The sequence below is a fragment of the Podarcis muralis genome, chromosome 17 (genome assembly GCF_964188315.1).
Source record: "Podarcis muralis chromosome 17, rPodMur119.hap1.1, whole genome shotgun sequence".
NCBI lineage: Eukaryota > Metazoa > Chordata > Lepidosauria > Squamata > Lacertidae > Podarcis > Podarcis muralis.
The window spans coordinates 14,855,311-14,870,605 of record NC_135671.1 but is presented as its reverse complement, the minus strand read 5'-3'; the positions used below and the strand labels follow the sequence as shown (position 1 = coordinate 14,870,605).

General features: G+C 44.6%; 1 protein-coding gene across 2 annotated transcripts in view; it reads left to right on the top strand.

Annotated features, from left to right (window-relative positions):
* Nucleotides 1-14,825, top strand: part of PLPPR1 (phospholipid phosphatase related 1) — a 116,692-nt gene extending 101,867 nt beyond the window's left edge. For both annotated transcript variants that reach the window (XM_028711836.2, XM_028711837.2), the window contains exons 4-8: nt 1,581-1,713; nt 5,755-6,005; nt 11,658-11,834; nt 12,617-12,748; nt 14,379-14,825. In XM_028711836.2, the coding sequence (XP_028567669.1) occupies nt 1,581-1,713; nt 5,755-6,005; nt 11,658-11,834; nt 12,617-12,748; nt 14,379-14,411 (726 nt within the window). In that variant the 3' untranslated portion in view covers nt 14,412-14,825. The remainder of the gene's footprint in view (nt 1-1,580; nt 1,714-5,754; nt 6,006-11,657; nt 11,835-12,616; nt 12,749-14,378) is intronic.
* The last annotated feature ends 470 nt before the right edge of the window (nt 14,826-15,295 follow it).

Here is a 15,295-nt window from a genome sequence, read left to right as displayed (position 1 = left end):
TAACACTGGGAGAGCATCATGTTGGCTCCATCTGGTTTAGGGTATATGGGTGTATAGAATCATAGAATTGTAGGGTTGGTGCTGCTGAAACACACTCACCACATTGCATGCATATATATTAGGTATGTATACAATGTATGCATCTAAGTAGCTGGGTTGTCATGATTATGCCCACAGCATGCAAGGGGTCCCCTGCTCCCCCCACCCCCAGAACAGAACTATATACATTTCTGCACAGGGATCTACTCCCTCCGTCTAAATCAGGGTTTCCCAAACTTTGGGTCTCCAGCTACAACTCCCCACATCCCTAGCTAGCAGGACCAGTGGTCAGGGATGATGGAAATTGTAGTCCAAAAACAGCTGGAGACCCAAGTTTGGGAAATCCTGGTCTAAATGAATGGGGGAGCACGTGCAGGAAGGACTCTCCACAAACCTTAAGGGACCTCACCGTCCCACAGAAGCACACGGCTTTCCACAGGTTATGTGCAGCACAAACCTATACACATTCAGAAGTATGTTCCACTGAGTTCAGTGGGGCTTACTCCCAGATAAGTGGCCTAGGATTGCAGCCTCCGAGAAGAAATCTTCGTTCATGTGCTTCATTAGCTCCTTGGAGGAAGGCGTGGGGTATAAAAATGCTAAACCAACATCCTTCTGACTGCTGGCCACTCACTTATCTTTAGGAGGCGGAGAACTGCCATTCTGGTGTTTGGCAGCATTCTACGGAATAAGGGCAGATTGAATTCACCACAACAAATCCTCTTAGGCCAGCAGAGCCATTAGTCTTTGATTTGGATACACAAAACCAGAAGCAGTCTTGCTGGGAAAAGCCCAAAGAAGTGTGTTGATCATGGTTTGTGGGTTAATCTGAAGGGATTGAGTGTCTGCTGACCCCCTTCCTCTTAAGCAGAGGGGGAGGGGGGAAATCAGCCTCAGAATTACAAGGCTGGGACTGAGGGATAGAGAAAGGAGCCAACCTTCTCCTCAGAACAGCAAAAATACTCTGTTTTCCCCAAGCAAAGTTGCTCCTCCATAGACCTGCTTTTAATGCGCTCCCCATACTCCTGCCAAATTGACAGTGGTCAGTCGTGATTTTGAAAGCCCAGTGAGAAAAGCTTCATGTTAACAGTTAACAGGCAGAATCTCCAATAGTTCCCTATGCTCTGGAGAATGAAGAAAAGAACAAAGAACTCTAGGACTGGGAGTCAGCAACCAGCGGTCTCCCAAGTCAAACTCAACCCTTTCAATGGTGCTAGATATCCCCACACCAGGTACCAGCCCTGTTGGGATCACAGAAAACACAGGACCATGGTCAAAACAATTTTGGTTAAGGATCTGGCCATGAAAAAATTAGGTCTTGGGGAATTAAGGTGGATGGTGCCCATTGGTTTGTTTGTTTTACATGTCAAGTGGAAGCTGAGTTCTGATCTTTACATCCAGAGAAAATGCAGCTTTGGCAATAGGTTTGGGTAACATGTCATTTCACCCTTGAACTCCAATAATAAACAGCCTTGGCTTCCATGACTGCCATATTTCCCTTCTGTGGTTTTCACCTGTCCCTACCCACCTCCTGTTCACAGATTTTTATTGGAGAGATATCCATGTACTTCATCAAGTCAACCAGAGAAAGCCTGATTGTCCAGGAGAAAACCATTTTGACAGGAGAATGCTGTTACCTGAATCCGTTACTTCGGAGAATTATTCGATTTATAGGTAAGCCATGATCAGTGCCTTGCAAATTAAAATACTGAAGTGACAGGCAGGGTGTTGAAACCATATCCCAGGAGATCTTAGTCACATAGCTTTTGAGATTTTAGCAAACATTGGCCACCACCCTTTTGAGTATATATTTCCAACCATGAGGCTAGAAGTTGCTTTTCTCCATCTCAAAGCAAAAGCTGTTGAATTCTGCAGCCAGCATCACATTCCACTGCTTTTCTGCTCTGCATAATACAACCCCCTGTGTGTATCCCAATCGGCTGCTCGTAATGTTTCCTGGGAAACAATGCTAATATCTATCCAATTTCCCCCTAAATAGTATTGCTGATACTTTATTAATTTTAATCTCTGGCATTTTTCTTCCTTTCCAAGCTTAATTTAATATTGAGACCACAACTTTGCAACACTTAGCTCCAAGTAACACAGGGAATTCTGATGTGAATAAACATCCTCTGTTATTTGCTCACCAGAGACTCCATAAAATTAATTGCTTAGAAACTGGTATTAAAAAGAGAACTCCAGCTTCTGTTGCCGTTGAAGAGTATTTTGGTCTGTCACTTTCAATCAACATATTGTCCCGCATCTTTAAAAAAACTAGCTTGATATCTTGGTTTGTAGGTTGCCCTTAACCATGGTTTCCCAGTTCAGGAAACTGTGGCTGAACAACCCATACTGAAGCTGGGAGCAAAAGGTGGGCAGGGGCAAGGAGGGAGCATATCAATTCCAATTTGATAAACTATGATTTGTTGGACTGGGTTATTACATCTTAACTGGGCCAAAGTGTATTTGCAACAATGTAAGTATAAGCATTAGATCAAAGTTCATCCCAGTTTAGTGGGCATGTAAAGTGGTCATTGGTAGAGCAGACAGAGGTGAATGGCAAATGTGCTAATTCAGCTTTCCCCAAACATTTCTTCCCACAGACCACTTGAAATAGGGGTGTGTAAAAGCATGGTAAAATTTGCATGTGTTGCTCCGCCTACTTTTCCTCTTGCTCTACCCACCTTGGCAGATTGCCCAAAAAGGAATGTGACCCAGCTTGAAAAGGCTTCCCTATCCCTGCTATGTAAGAACTGTATAAGAACTGGATTTGCAAGCCCAATAACAGCATTTAGCATGTATATTAAGGCATCTAAGCCATTGTTCCCAGTTAGGGGTCTAGGGACCCCTGGGGGTCTGCAGAATGCACCCAGTGGGTCTGCAGCCCCACCCTTTGCCTCCCCCACAACTAATTTTTTTGCCATTTTTGCATGGTAATATCTGATTTTTTAGTATACATTAAATCCTTTGCTTATTAGGGGCTACCCCACATTTTGTTCAGAAAATTGCTTTGCAGAGGTAACTACCATGGAGTTATCATAATTTTCAAAAGCAGGGGGTCCTTGCCTTGGCTTTTGAAAAATAGGGGGTCCTCAGTAATTAGCTAATTGGGAACCGCTGATCCAAGCCATTCTGAGTAATTCACGCCCATTATATCAGTCACCCTTATAAGAGCTCTGTAGGATAGGGCAACTTGATCATCCCCATACTGCAGATGGAGACTGAGACTGCAGGAATGGCAGCTTATGTAAGGCCCTCCTGAAAGTGTATGGTTCAGATGAGATTTGAACTCAGGCCATCTTGCCTCCCAGCTCACACTCATAGTTGCTACTGCTTAAATAATTTCTTAGCCCCCTATTGGAATTTAAGGCACAGTCTGGGAGACTGCTGGGGGCAGGAGAGGGTGGGGGGATGGAGTCCAGGCATCTTTACCCTTGAACCTTAGAAAGCCTCTGGGTTGTATTGATGGAGTAATAATGTGCCATTAACAGAGACCAAGAGGACAGCCCTCAGCACCATTCTGCTGCTCCAGCACATTCTGCAATAAACCAATCAAATATTATCGCCTGCAGGACCAGTGGTAAAAGAGCTTAGGCTGAAATGCTTGTTTTTGGCTATCATTTAGGTGCTTCTCAGCAGCCTTTGTTTTTAATTAGCATTTGTCCCTAAACGTTTCCTCTCCACCCCCACCCCCCATGGAACTGGGGTTGGTTGGAGTTTCTAAATCCTAGATTGACTTCCGTTGTAACATTTTTGCAGTTTGCCTATGTGTGCCAGCTTCTGCAGCGATTCCGTCATTGCTAGTTGCATACATCCAAAACCATTTCCTGCGTATGAATCCTCGATGCCACCTGCGCAGAGATATGGGTAGACATGAATCCTTGGGAATGTCGGAACAGTGTGAAAGAGCCGTTTCTCTGTTAATGTCAGGGAGCAGACTCAGAGCTCAGATCTTTCGCAAAGCAGAAAAAGAGAGTGAAACACTTGGCTAACTTACATTTACAGTGGTACCTCGGGTTACATACGCTTCAGGTTACATACGCTTCAGGTTACAGACTCCACTAACCCAGAAATAGTGCTTCAGGTTAAGAACTTTGCTTCAGGATGAGAACAGAAATTGTGCTCCGGCAGCGGGAGGCCCCATTAGCTAAAGTGGTGCTTCAGGTTAAGAACAGTTTCAGGTTAAGAACGGACCTCCAGAACGAATTAAGTACTTAACCCGAGGTACCACTGTAGTTTCTTTATTAAGGAAAGCAGAACAGATGGACACACTGAGATGTCTAAAGGTTGCTCCTGTCTTAATGAAGCAGTTTCCCGGACTGGCTTGTAGCTCCCCCTTCACTCCTTAGCCCTCTGTGTCAGGCCCCTCCTTCTGTCTACAGTGAGCTCCAAGGGACCCTCTCTGTGTCTGCCTGGCTCTCTGCTCAGCATCATGCAATAAACGCCTCGTTCTGGGGGGGGGGGGGGGGGCTTGCAAGCTGTCAGCAGAGAAGCTATGAGAGTGACTCTGTGGGAGAACTGCCTAGTCTATGTCCTTTCTCTGTGCTGGGGCACCTGCCTGTTTCTGCCTCTTCACTATCTCTCAAGCTCGCTGCCTCCAGCTCTTCCCAGCTCTTCCTCTCCTCTGGGGTGTGGCCGGTTTCCCACTGTCAGTACGCCTTTCAACCGATGTCAGCGACTGGGCTCATTAACTGGTTCTGCCCCAACTGGGCTAGGCGACTGGAGCACTTTTAGAGACCTTCGAATCCTGGAAAGCAGGTCCCAGTGCACTGGACCCACAATTCTGCATTGTGAGCACCAGACTCATGCAGAGTATAAATAACGCGGAAGCTAGCTGTGAAGCATAACTCCTTTTATTTCTAATAGCTACTACAAACTAATGAACTACTGGCTTGCATGAGTGATACATCTCCCACTCAGCCATCTAGTCACTACAGTGGTACCTCGGGTTACGTACTTAATTCATTCCAGAGGTCCATTCTTAACCTGAAACTGTTCTTAACCTGAAGCACCACTTTAGCTAATGGGGCCTCCTGCTGCCACTGTGCTGCCAGAGCACGATTTCTGTTCTCATCCTGAAGCAAAGTTCTTAACCTGAGGTAATATTTCTGGGTTAGTGGAGTCTGTAACCTGAAGCGTATGTAACCTGAGGTACCACTGTACATAGATAAGACTCTCTCCACACACAGAGTCAAGCAGTCAGTCAGGAGCGGAAGAGTAGAAGAGCAGTTTCCACCCCCTCCTTTCTCAAAACATCAGATCAGGAGATTCTGTCAATGGGAGGGGTGAAAATATCAACACCCACCACCAGGTGCCAGGATCCAAATCCTCTCCCCCTGTGTTCTCCCGGGGGGGGGGGGTGCTCTTGGTCAGGCAGCTTCCACCCCTCCTTCTCATCTAGCCAGTCTCTGACATTTAACTGGAGAGATGTGGTAGTGGCTGCTTCCCTTTGGTCCCACTCTGGTAACATGGGAAGTCAGAAACACAGGTTGCCAAAAGCTTTGCCATGGTTATTCCTACGTGAGCCAGTCACTCCCACTTGTTTTTCATATCCCTATATTACTAGAGCATCCTGGGATTGAGGAGCAGGACAGGATAAGGGAAGACTTGGCTTGGGGGAAAAACCTTGGGGCAGATTTCTCTCCAGGCAATGAGTCCCACTAAGCACAACAGGTAACTTCAATCTTAATTGCTTTCGTTTTTCTCTTCCTGCAGGAGTGTTTGCGTTTGGCCTTTTCGCCACCGACATATTTGTAAATGCTGGCCAGGTGGTGACAGGGAACTTGGCCCCCTATTTCCTGACTGTGTGTAAACCCAACTACACTGGGAGTGACTGCCGGGCTCACCTCCAGTTTGTGAACAATGGGAATGTCTGCACCGGTGACCAAGATGCGATTGAGAAGGCAAGGAGGTCCTTTCCATCAAAACATGCTGCTTTAAGCATTTATTCAGCCTTATATGCTACAGTAAGTACATATGAAGTTTCCGCGTTTTATCTCTTATGTTCTATCGCTTGCATTCTCTCACTTAGGAATGCTTTAAAGGTCCTGTTTCTAGGGCTGGGAAATATGTCAATATATCATCCAAAACCAGTCTGAAGTCCATTTCGTGATATCTGTTTCATAATTTTTGACCTGGCAATATATTGCGAATCATGATGTGTGTGCACGCGCTAAGCAAAAATCATGATGCAGGGAAAACCATGAATCCAGCCAGTGCATTTACAAGAAATGGAGGCAGTGAGAGATTTTACTTTCTTGGGCTCCAAGATCACTGCAGATGGTGACAGCAGCCACGAAATTAAAAGACGCCTGCTTCTTCTTGGGAGAAAAGCAATGGCAAACCTAGACAACATCTTAAAAAGCAGAGACATCACCTTGCCAACAAAGGTCCATATAGTAAAAGCCATGGTTTTCCCAGTAGTGATGTATGGAAGTGAGAGCTGGACCATAAAGAAGGCTGATCGCCAAAGAATTGATGCTTTCGAATTATGGTGCTGGAGGAGACTCTTGAGAGTCCCATGGACTGCAAGAAGAACAAACCTATCCATTCTGAAGGAAATCAGCCCTGAGTGCTCACTGGAAGGACAGATCCTGAAGCTGAGGCTCCAATACTTTGGCCACCTCATGAGAAGACAAGACTCCCTGGCAAAGACCCTGATGCTGGGAAAGATGGAGGGCACAAGGAGAAGGGGACGACAGAGGACAGACGACAGTTTGACTAAATTGCAGGAGGCAGTGGAAGACAGAAGTGCCTGGCGTGCTCTGGTCCATGGGGTCACGAAGAGTCGGACACGACTAAACAACTAAACAACAACATTCTTATTTTAGACATCATGATAGATTGGTAGATTGCAATGTTTAGCTGGTGATATATCACAATATTGAAAACCAGAACTTGCCTGGCCCTACCTGTTACTTAAGACTGAAATGTGCAGTCAAAGGATCACGCCATGCTTTTGCTGGACTGTACTTGAAGGTTATGCGACCACATTCTCTCTTCTGATAGGCTGGCTTTTTTGTAAACCTGGAGTTTTCCCTGTTTCGCAATGCACATTCTGCAGCCTGAAGTGGTACAGTCTAGCAAGGAAGAGCTCCACCCCATGATTCTGCTTATTATACAAGCATATGAAGCCATCCTGCTGAATCAGGGTAGGGTTCCAGCTAGTCCACATTCTGCTCCCTACCTGACCCGCTAAATGTTGCTAGAAAATCTTTAAGGCGAAAGCCCATCCACCTTACAGGGCTGATCCACAGCACCTGGAATCTGGCGGCATACATCCTTGGGAAATGGATGTTCTGTTTGACCCTCATTGCTAATAGCCTATCTTACACGAGTTTACCCAATACTCTTAAAAAGTCATCTAAGTTGTTGTCTCTATCATTACATCCTAGTGTGCTTCAGTCCATAAACCGTGTGGCTTGGCTATCATTATGCTATACCCACTATTGAGATTATACTGTCGTTGGACCCTCTTAGTGATGACTCTCATCCCTTCCAGAAAAGAATCCCTCCCTTTCACCATTCTTCATAGTAATAGAAAGATTGTCCTTGGTTCGCCTTATTCCCTAGAAGAAAAGATAGACCCCTTGATGCGGAAAGAGCACTTATCACACCAGGAATGGTAGGAATTGCATGTGAGAAACTGATCATTTTCACTGAGCCATTAGAAAATAAAACTGCTGCCGCAGAGTTGGAATGTAGAATCTCTCCCTTCTTTCTTTTTAAAATCTAGACAGATTTTCAAGGGGTGGTGGTTTTATTTTGATTATGCATTTTGTGGTTTTATATTTTGATTTTATTCTGTGAACCGCCCTGAGACCTGCGGGTATAGGGCAGTATATAAATTTGATGATGATGATGATTATACGCTAGTATAAATACAGATACACCTCTATCATCTCTATCAAACTCCTTTTGATAGATGCACTGACCCATTGTGCCACATCTGTGCCAGCGTAAGTCAAGTGGGATGCCATAGCTGAATATTACCCTATGACTAGAATTATGTAAAATGTGCAGATTTGCCTCATTGGCACAGAATTTACAGTACAGTCGTACCTTGGTTGTCAAACTTAATCCGTTCCGGAAGTCCATTCGACTCCCGAAACCATTTGAAAACCAAGGCATGGCTTCCGATTGGCTGCAGGAGTTTCCTGCACTCAAGTGGAAGCCGCGTCGGATGTTTAGCTTCCGAAAAATGTTCGAAAACCAGAACACTTACTTCTGGGTTTTCGGCTTTTGGGAGCCAAAACATACAAGCACCAAGGCGTTCGAGAACCAAGATATGACTGTACTGTTAATTATTTCTTAGTGCAAAGGTCTGCCCAGCTTTGGATAGCTGTGTAATACCAACTTTTCGTTCTGATGAAGAATTCAGCAAACTAAAAAACAACTTTCAGATTCCTGCTTAGCCAACAGGAGATGCTCTGCATCTCTCCTCTTTTGCCTCTCGCAATCTGTGTCCCCAGGGAAAGACTTGGGCCTAACCCTGCCCTCTGCATGTGTCTCATTATGTTTCACGAATGACACTTTGGAGGCATCTGTTGCTAATGACCCGCTGCTATTCTGGGAGGTGGAGTCTTCAAGAAGCCAAGCTGTGTTTTGGAAAGCATAAATCACTGGAGAGGTTTCCATTGTGTTCGCTGATTCTGCCTGTCACTTTTATTTTAGCACTGCTGTATCGTCCTACTTCTGTCACCCTTGTAATTACCCACTCACAAATTAATGTTTGTCTCCTAATTGCTTTTTTCCTTTATTTATTTTCTTTGCCACCAGTGCTGTGGAAATGATCTGCTGTGGCGTTATAAGTTTTGTTGGAGGGATGGCTCTGAGCACAAAGAAACATCTCACCCAGTAATTAAGCTTCCATTGTCACCCGAGTTTGTTCGAAAGAGAGACAGAGAGAGAAAAGGCACTCCTGCAGGCACTCAGATTTTCTGTTATTTACTAAATTACATAAAATTAAAATGGTGGCTCTTACATGATGAGAGTAGGATCAGTGACGAGTATGTACCTAGCTGTAGGGAAGACTGGTGATGTTAGAATAAGAATTTTAGAGTTGGAAGGAACCCTGAGGTTCATCTTGTGGGATGTGATACATCGGTAGCAGTCAAATACAACATTCCTTGTTTTCCTAGAGTGGACATGCAAGGGAATGTTTGGTCCAGCCAGTCAGAACTTCCTGTTTGCTCCTGAGCTGGGACATACTTCCTGTTGCATGTGACTACAGGTGTGCATGACCTTACCTGTGCAGGTAACAAAAGCACAAGGCACACAGCCCTCCTCCCTCTTTTCCATCTTCCTTTTGTCATGTGAACTGCAGTGACTGCCAGTCTGCAGTCACTGGGATTATCCCCCCCATATGGGGTAGATCCACATATACATATTTGTAACTAAGTCTGCCTTCAGGGATGCAACTGTGAACTGAATGTGTGAGTAAACTTCTTTTATATACTTTACACAAGATTGGGGTGTGTTTATTCTTTTAAGGGAACTTACCAGGAAGCTAATTGTGAGAGGCTTACACAAGCCTGCAACCAGTTATCCGCTGTGCATTTAAAAGGGGAATGTAAAACTCTGCAAAGTTATATAACTTGCTAGCGCAAGTTAGGAAGGATATTAATAAACAATATACCCTCTCCTGCCTCCCTGAAAATTCCCACACATCTAGCCCAACCCTCTACAATGCAGCTGCCTCATATGGGGATCAAACCTGCAACCCTGGCATTATCAGCACCATGCTCTTACCAGCTGAGCTATCTAGGCCTGTTACAATGCACTTATTAGTGCTTGCATATTTGTAGCCATGTTTTATTAAGCCCATATGATTGCCCCAGAAAACAGTCTTTGAACTCCAAAACAATGTTTGTGATCTTGACGATGGGTGGGATTTGACAATCTTGACAATGGGTTGTTGCATGTATGGAATGAGATCCACATGTACAATGGGACTTTGCCCCCCTCTTCTCCTCCTCCTGCAACCCCTAATTCTGCTTTGGAAGAACACCCAGAAAAAGGTTTAAGGGGTGTGCAAGGGGAAGAGAGAGGTGGAAAGTCCCACTGAAGTAGTGAATCTCCTTCCCCACTTAGTGCTTTTTAAAGACATTTTATGTTGCTTTCAAACCACTGTGATGCTTTCTGCAGATAAAGCCATTCATATGCTACGTTCAATTCATATGCTATTCCTTCACAGGAATAGTGGTCCCAGGAATGTCGGGGGTGCTTTGCATGGAGTCATTGTGTGAACCCTTCCATTGTTCAGTGTTTGCAATAAACTGTATCTGGGACAGTTGGCTAACCTATTAAAAGAAGCATCACCCGGTTTCAGATCATGCAGTAGAAAAAGGCTTAAAAAGTCCAGCCTGCAAGGTTGAATGCAGTGGCTGCTTCCCATGGCTGGTGTGTGTATATGTTGTGTTGTGGGTGGGAGCACAACTACTGCATTTCATACTTTGTGCACAGATAGAATATCAAGAGAGTTCTCTGTCTGGGTTTTGGGGGTCATCTGTTTCAGTTTCTCTCTGTTGCTCACCTGTCCCAATCTTAAATTCAGCTCTCCACATTTCTGCATCCATTCGTGATTTTTATTTCAAGCATTTTTAATAAGCTTTTTACACCCTTTTGCATTTGGGATTTAATTCTGTAAGGCCAAAGAAAATGGTATACTTCCTAATGGCACTTAAATCTTTCATTTCAAACAACCAGGACTTGTAAGAAGTCCCACAATACTTTTCGTCGGAGGGGGTGTTAGAAAAAGTGCTAGATTTGTTTGAGAAGTCCCACCTTCAGGCCTCAAGGGCCTTGGAGGCTCTTACAGAGGGAAGGCAGGCAGGCAGGCAAGTACTGCTCAGGAGAGCTAAAGAGGTCAGCTTCCTCTTGCAAGGTGCAAAGATGGAGGGAATCCAAATGAGCCCTTGAAAGTTCAGCTGTTGTGACACAGCCCTGAGCAGGAGAGCAAAAACACAGTCGAGGGACAAAACACTCTCAGACAGTGTGACTACCTTTGAGTTCGTTAGCTGCTCAAGCCATCAGTTCTCCTTGCTCTAGCCATCAGCTCTCCTTGCTCTGGCCATCAGTTCTTTCCTATGAAAATTGTGGTGTTTTTTTTTAAAGTCCTGAGCAAGTTGGCCAGCGTTTTAGCGCCTGTTTCAGTAATGCGCACATATTTGCAAGCAGTGTTCTCTCCCGTCATGCATTTTAATATCATTTCCAGCAACTAATAATAATAATAATAATAATAATAATAATAATAATAATAATAATAAATTTTATTTATATCCCGCCCTCCCCAGCCGAAGCCGGGCTCAGGGCGGCTAACAACAATAAAACAGTACAACAGTACAACACAACACAACACTCTAAAATCATTCATTATAAAATTAATTCAAATCAAGCCAATGGCAACCATTGATCTGAATTAATCAATATTTATTTCTGCGCCACAATTCCCTGTTTTTGTATGTATTTTGGCATCCTTGGGTTTTGAAGGGCAGAGGCCTTTCATATCAGGAAGTGAAAACGAGGTAGGTTCTCATCAAAATGCAAACAAGATCCAGTTTCTCTGATACAAGTTGTCTCGGGTCTCTTAAGGCCGATCTGGTTTGACTATGTTTCAGATGTACATCACGAGCACAATTAAGACGAAAAGCAGTCGACTCGCCAAGCCCGTCTTGTGCCTGGGGACTCTATGTGCTGCCTTCCTTACTGGGCTCAACCGAGTTTCTGAGTATCGAAACCACTGTTCGGACGTCATTGCAGGCTTCATCTTGGGAAGTGCGGTCGCTCTTTTCCTGGTAGGTGAATGGCTCTGGTTTATTTATTTTGCTATCCTTTCCACACTGGAAAAGCCCCATTGTCATGGTGCCCCTACATTAGGCTGCAAGGGACGCAGCTGGCGCTGTGGTCCAAATCACTGAGCCTCTTGGGCTTGCCGATCTGAAGGTCGGCGGTTCGAATTCCCGCAATGGAGTGAGCTCCCGTTGCTCTGTCCCAGCTCCTGCTAACCTAGCAGTTCAAAAGCACGCCACTGCAAGTAGATAAATAGGTACCACTGTGGCAGGAAGGTAAACAGTGTTTCTGTTCGCTCTGGCTTCCGTCACAGTGTTCCATTGTGCCAGAAGCTGTTTAGTCCTGCTGGCCACATGACCCAGAAAGCTGTCTGTGGACAAATGCTGGCTCCCTCGGCCTGAAAGCGAGATGAGCGCCGCAACCCCATAGTCACCTTTGACTGGACTTAACCATCCAGGGGTCCTTTACCTTTTAGATTAGGTTGCAGTGATTCATAATTCTTACCTTTCACAAGAGCTTGGAGGCACCAAAAGAGCATTTAAAAAATAAAAAATAAAGATGCAGACAAACACACCTGTCCCACTGAGGCAGGCCACAGGAATGTCATAGTTCCTGGTAGTAGCCAACTTGGGAAAAGGATCTCATGGTGGCCCTACTATAAACCAGCCTGGATGAGGAAGCGTGGTGTCACTCCAAAACAAGACGTTTAGCTATTGTGTCCTGCTAACTGAGGGTCTTCCATCATTGCTGTACTGATCTGGGTTCTCTTCTTCTCCCCATCCCACAGGGAATATGCGTGGTTCATAATTTCAAAGGAACACACGGAGCTCCTTCTAAATCAAAGCCCGAAGAGCAACGAGGAATGCCCCTGATGGCGTTTCCCAGAGTGGAAAGTCCTTTGGAGACATTGAGTGCACAGGTGCCGTCTATTCTGCCCTCTTGAACCTTTTACTCATTCGGGGTAATCTGGTTTGGTTAGCCGAGCTAGACTCCTGTTGCTTCCAAAACAGAATGCCATATAATGTTAGGCTAAATCAGATCTTCTTTTCACTTGCTCCTTTGCAGCATTTGAGCCCCTACATCTCCCATCCCCCCCCCCAAACAAATCACCATTACCACCTTCTCTTTGTTCCAGATAAACCGGTTGGGTGGTTTTCTGCTGTGTTTTTAACATATTTGGTGTTGAAAATATTGCTAAAATGTTGAAAGGTAAAAAATAGTTTGGGCAATACCTTCATTTTAATTGGAGCAATCTTTCCAAAATCTTTCCAAAATTCTTCACTGTTCGTTGTGAAATCCTGGAGAATGGGGCAGACTCCCTTCTGCCAGTACCTGTTACATCCTTCCAGAGAGGGAACAGACACATACAAGCTTGGAACTTTTCCTTCCTTCCTTCCTTCCTTCCTTCCTTCCTTCCTTCCTTCCTTCCTTCCTTCCTTCCTCTCTCTCTCTCTCTCTCTCTCTTTCTTTCTTTCTTTCTTTCTTTCTTTCTTTCTTCTATTCCTTCTTTCTTTCTTCCTTCCCTTCCTTCCTGCCTTCCTTCCTCTCTCTCTTTCCTACTCCTTGGGCAGAACAATAAAAAAAAACCCCTTTCCACTGGCTGAGTGTTTGTGTGGATTAAGCTGTGGCTTCCCTCCTTCTGGCCTTGCCAGCCTCCACCTACAGATCAATATTAGCATCAATCTGTTAATGCAAACCCTGTTTCCAACTGCTGAATGGGTGCTGGAATCGGTCCAGGATCTATTGGACCACCAAGCTTGGGCTTCACTGCTGGGCTTGGGCTCGACTGCTGGCACCAGATTTCCACCGAAATCTATGTCTCCTTCCCACTTTCCACTCCAAGCACTGTGCATCTATGGCCCCACTGCCTCATTCAATCCCATCAGGGCAGAAGCCAGAGTTAGGATTGCCCTTTAACCTAGGAAGCTGCCTCAGACCACATCAAGCCATTGGTCCATCTCATCCAGTCCTGTCTAAGCCAGGGGTAGCTTAGTACATTTGTACATGGGTACATTTTGGCCTGAGAGCAAGATAAACCCTTTGGAAGTTACTTACCAGAGTTAGGGTTATCCATTTCCACAGTCACACAATCAATCAATCAATAGTTGAACTGGGTTCCTCACAGTCACAAAAACAAATTAACTGGAAAAGCCTCAAAAACAAAAACGCAAAATAAACAGCAGAAACAAAAGTGCCAAACTTAATCCGTTCCGGAAGTCTGTTTGACTTCCAAAATGTTTGAAAACCAAGGCACAGCTTCTGATTGGTGCTGGCACCCCGGAAACAATAGCCGACAGCTGCATTGGACATTCGGCTTCTGAAAAACGTTCAAAAACCGGAACACTTACTTCCGGGTTTTCAGCGTTTGGAAACCAAGGCGTTTGAGTACCAAGGCATTTGAGAACCAAGCTACCACTGTATCCTACATAATCTTTTGGATTGGTTTCGATTTATTTTGGTTACCTAACTTGAGTCTTGACAATCCAGACCGCATTGTATCATACTAAAAAGTATTCTGTGCTTTCTGTCCTCTCTCTTTTTTCCCATAGAATCATTCTGCCTCTATGACTGAAGTAACCTGATCTGAAAGATGGCAAAAGAAGCTATTTTTTATCGCCCTCCGGTACACAATACTCCCACAACGACACACAGTTATACTAATTGTCAAAACTGTGATGACCAGTATTATGTTATGTCTAGTTAGAAGCTAATGTTTTGTACATTTTTGTATGAGGAAGTGATGTAGCTCACCCTGGAATCCCCCCTCCTTCCACTTTTTTGGTCAGCTTTAATATATTTATGCCAGAATTTAAGACAAAAGGGAGGAGGGGGGAACAAAAATTAAAACAAAAAAAAGCGAGAGACCTTTTCTTGTTTTAAAACGTGTTCTGAGGCACTACATCTTTGGGAATTGTTGATGTTTTGTGATATTTGTACACAGACCTTTTTCGGTTTTGTTTTATATACAATAAATTAAATGAGAATTATAATACTAATTCACTTTTAACATTTTGTTACCAGGGAAAATGCTTCCAGTAAATGAAAGGGGATAGTTTTGTTTATTGCTGGTGCAACTCTGTGGTACTTGAATGAAGTTACCCCAGAGTTTCCACAGCATGACCGGGATCTAAACCTTTAGGCTATTGATGATGAGAAATATGTATTTTCTGAGTCCTGATTCAGCATGGTAAGAACATGAGGACTAGCCTGCTGCAAAGTTTTACTCTTCCTGAATAAGTCCCATGGATGTGCACGGGAGTTGAGCACAAGAACGCTGAAGTGCATTTCAGGATTCCCATACATCTCCATGGAACTTCCTCAGGAAATGGACGCAGCAGATGCACGATTGTGAGATCTTCAGGTAGCTTCCTCCAGACTGCTTTCCTTGGGCCCGGGGTCCTCTTTATGTGCAATCCACACACTGCCTTGTGGCTTTTTTCTGTAGTCTTCGCAGCGCCTGCTCCCA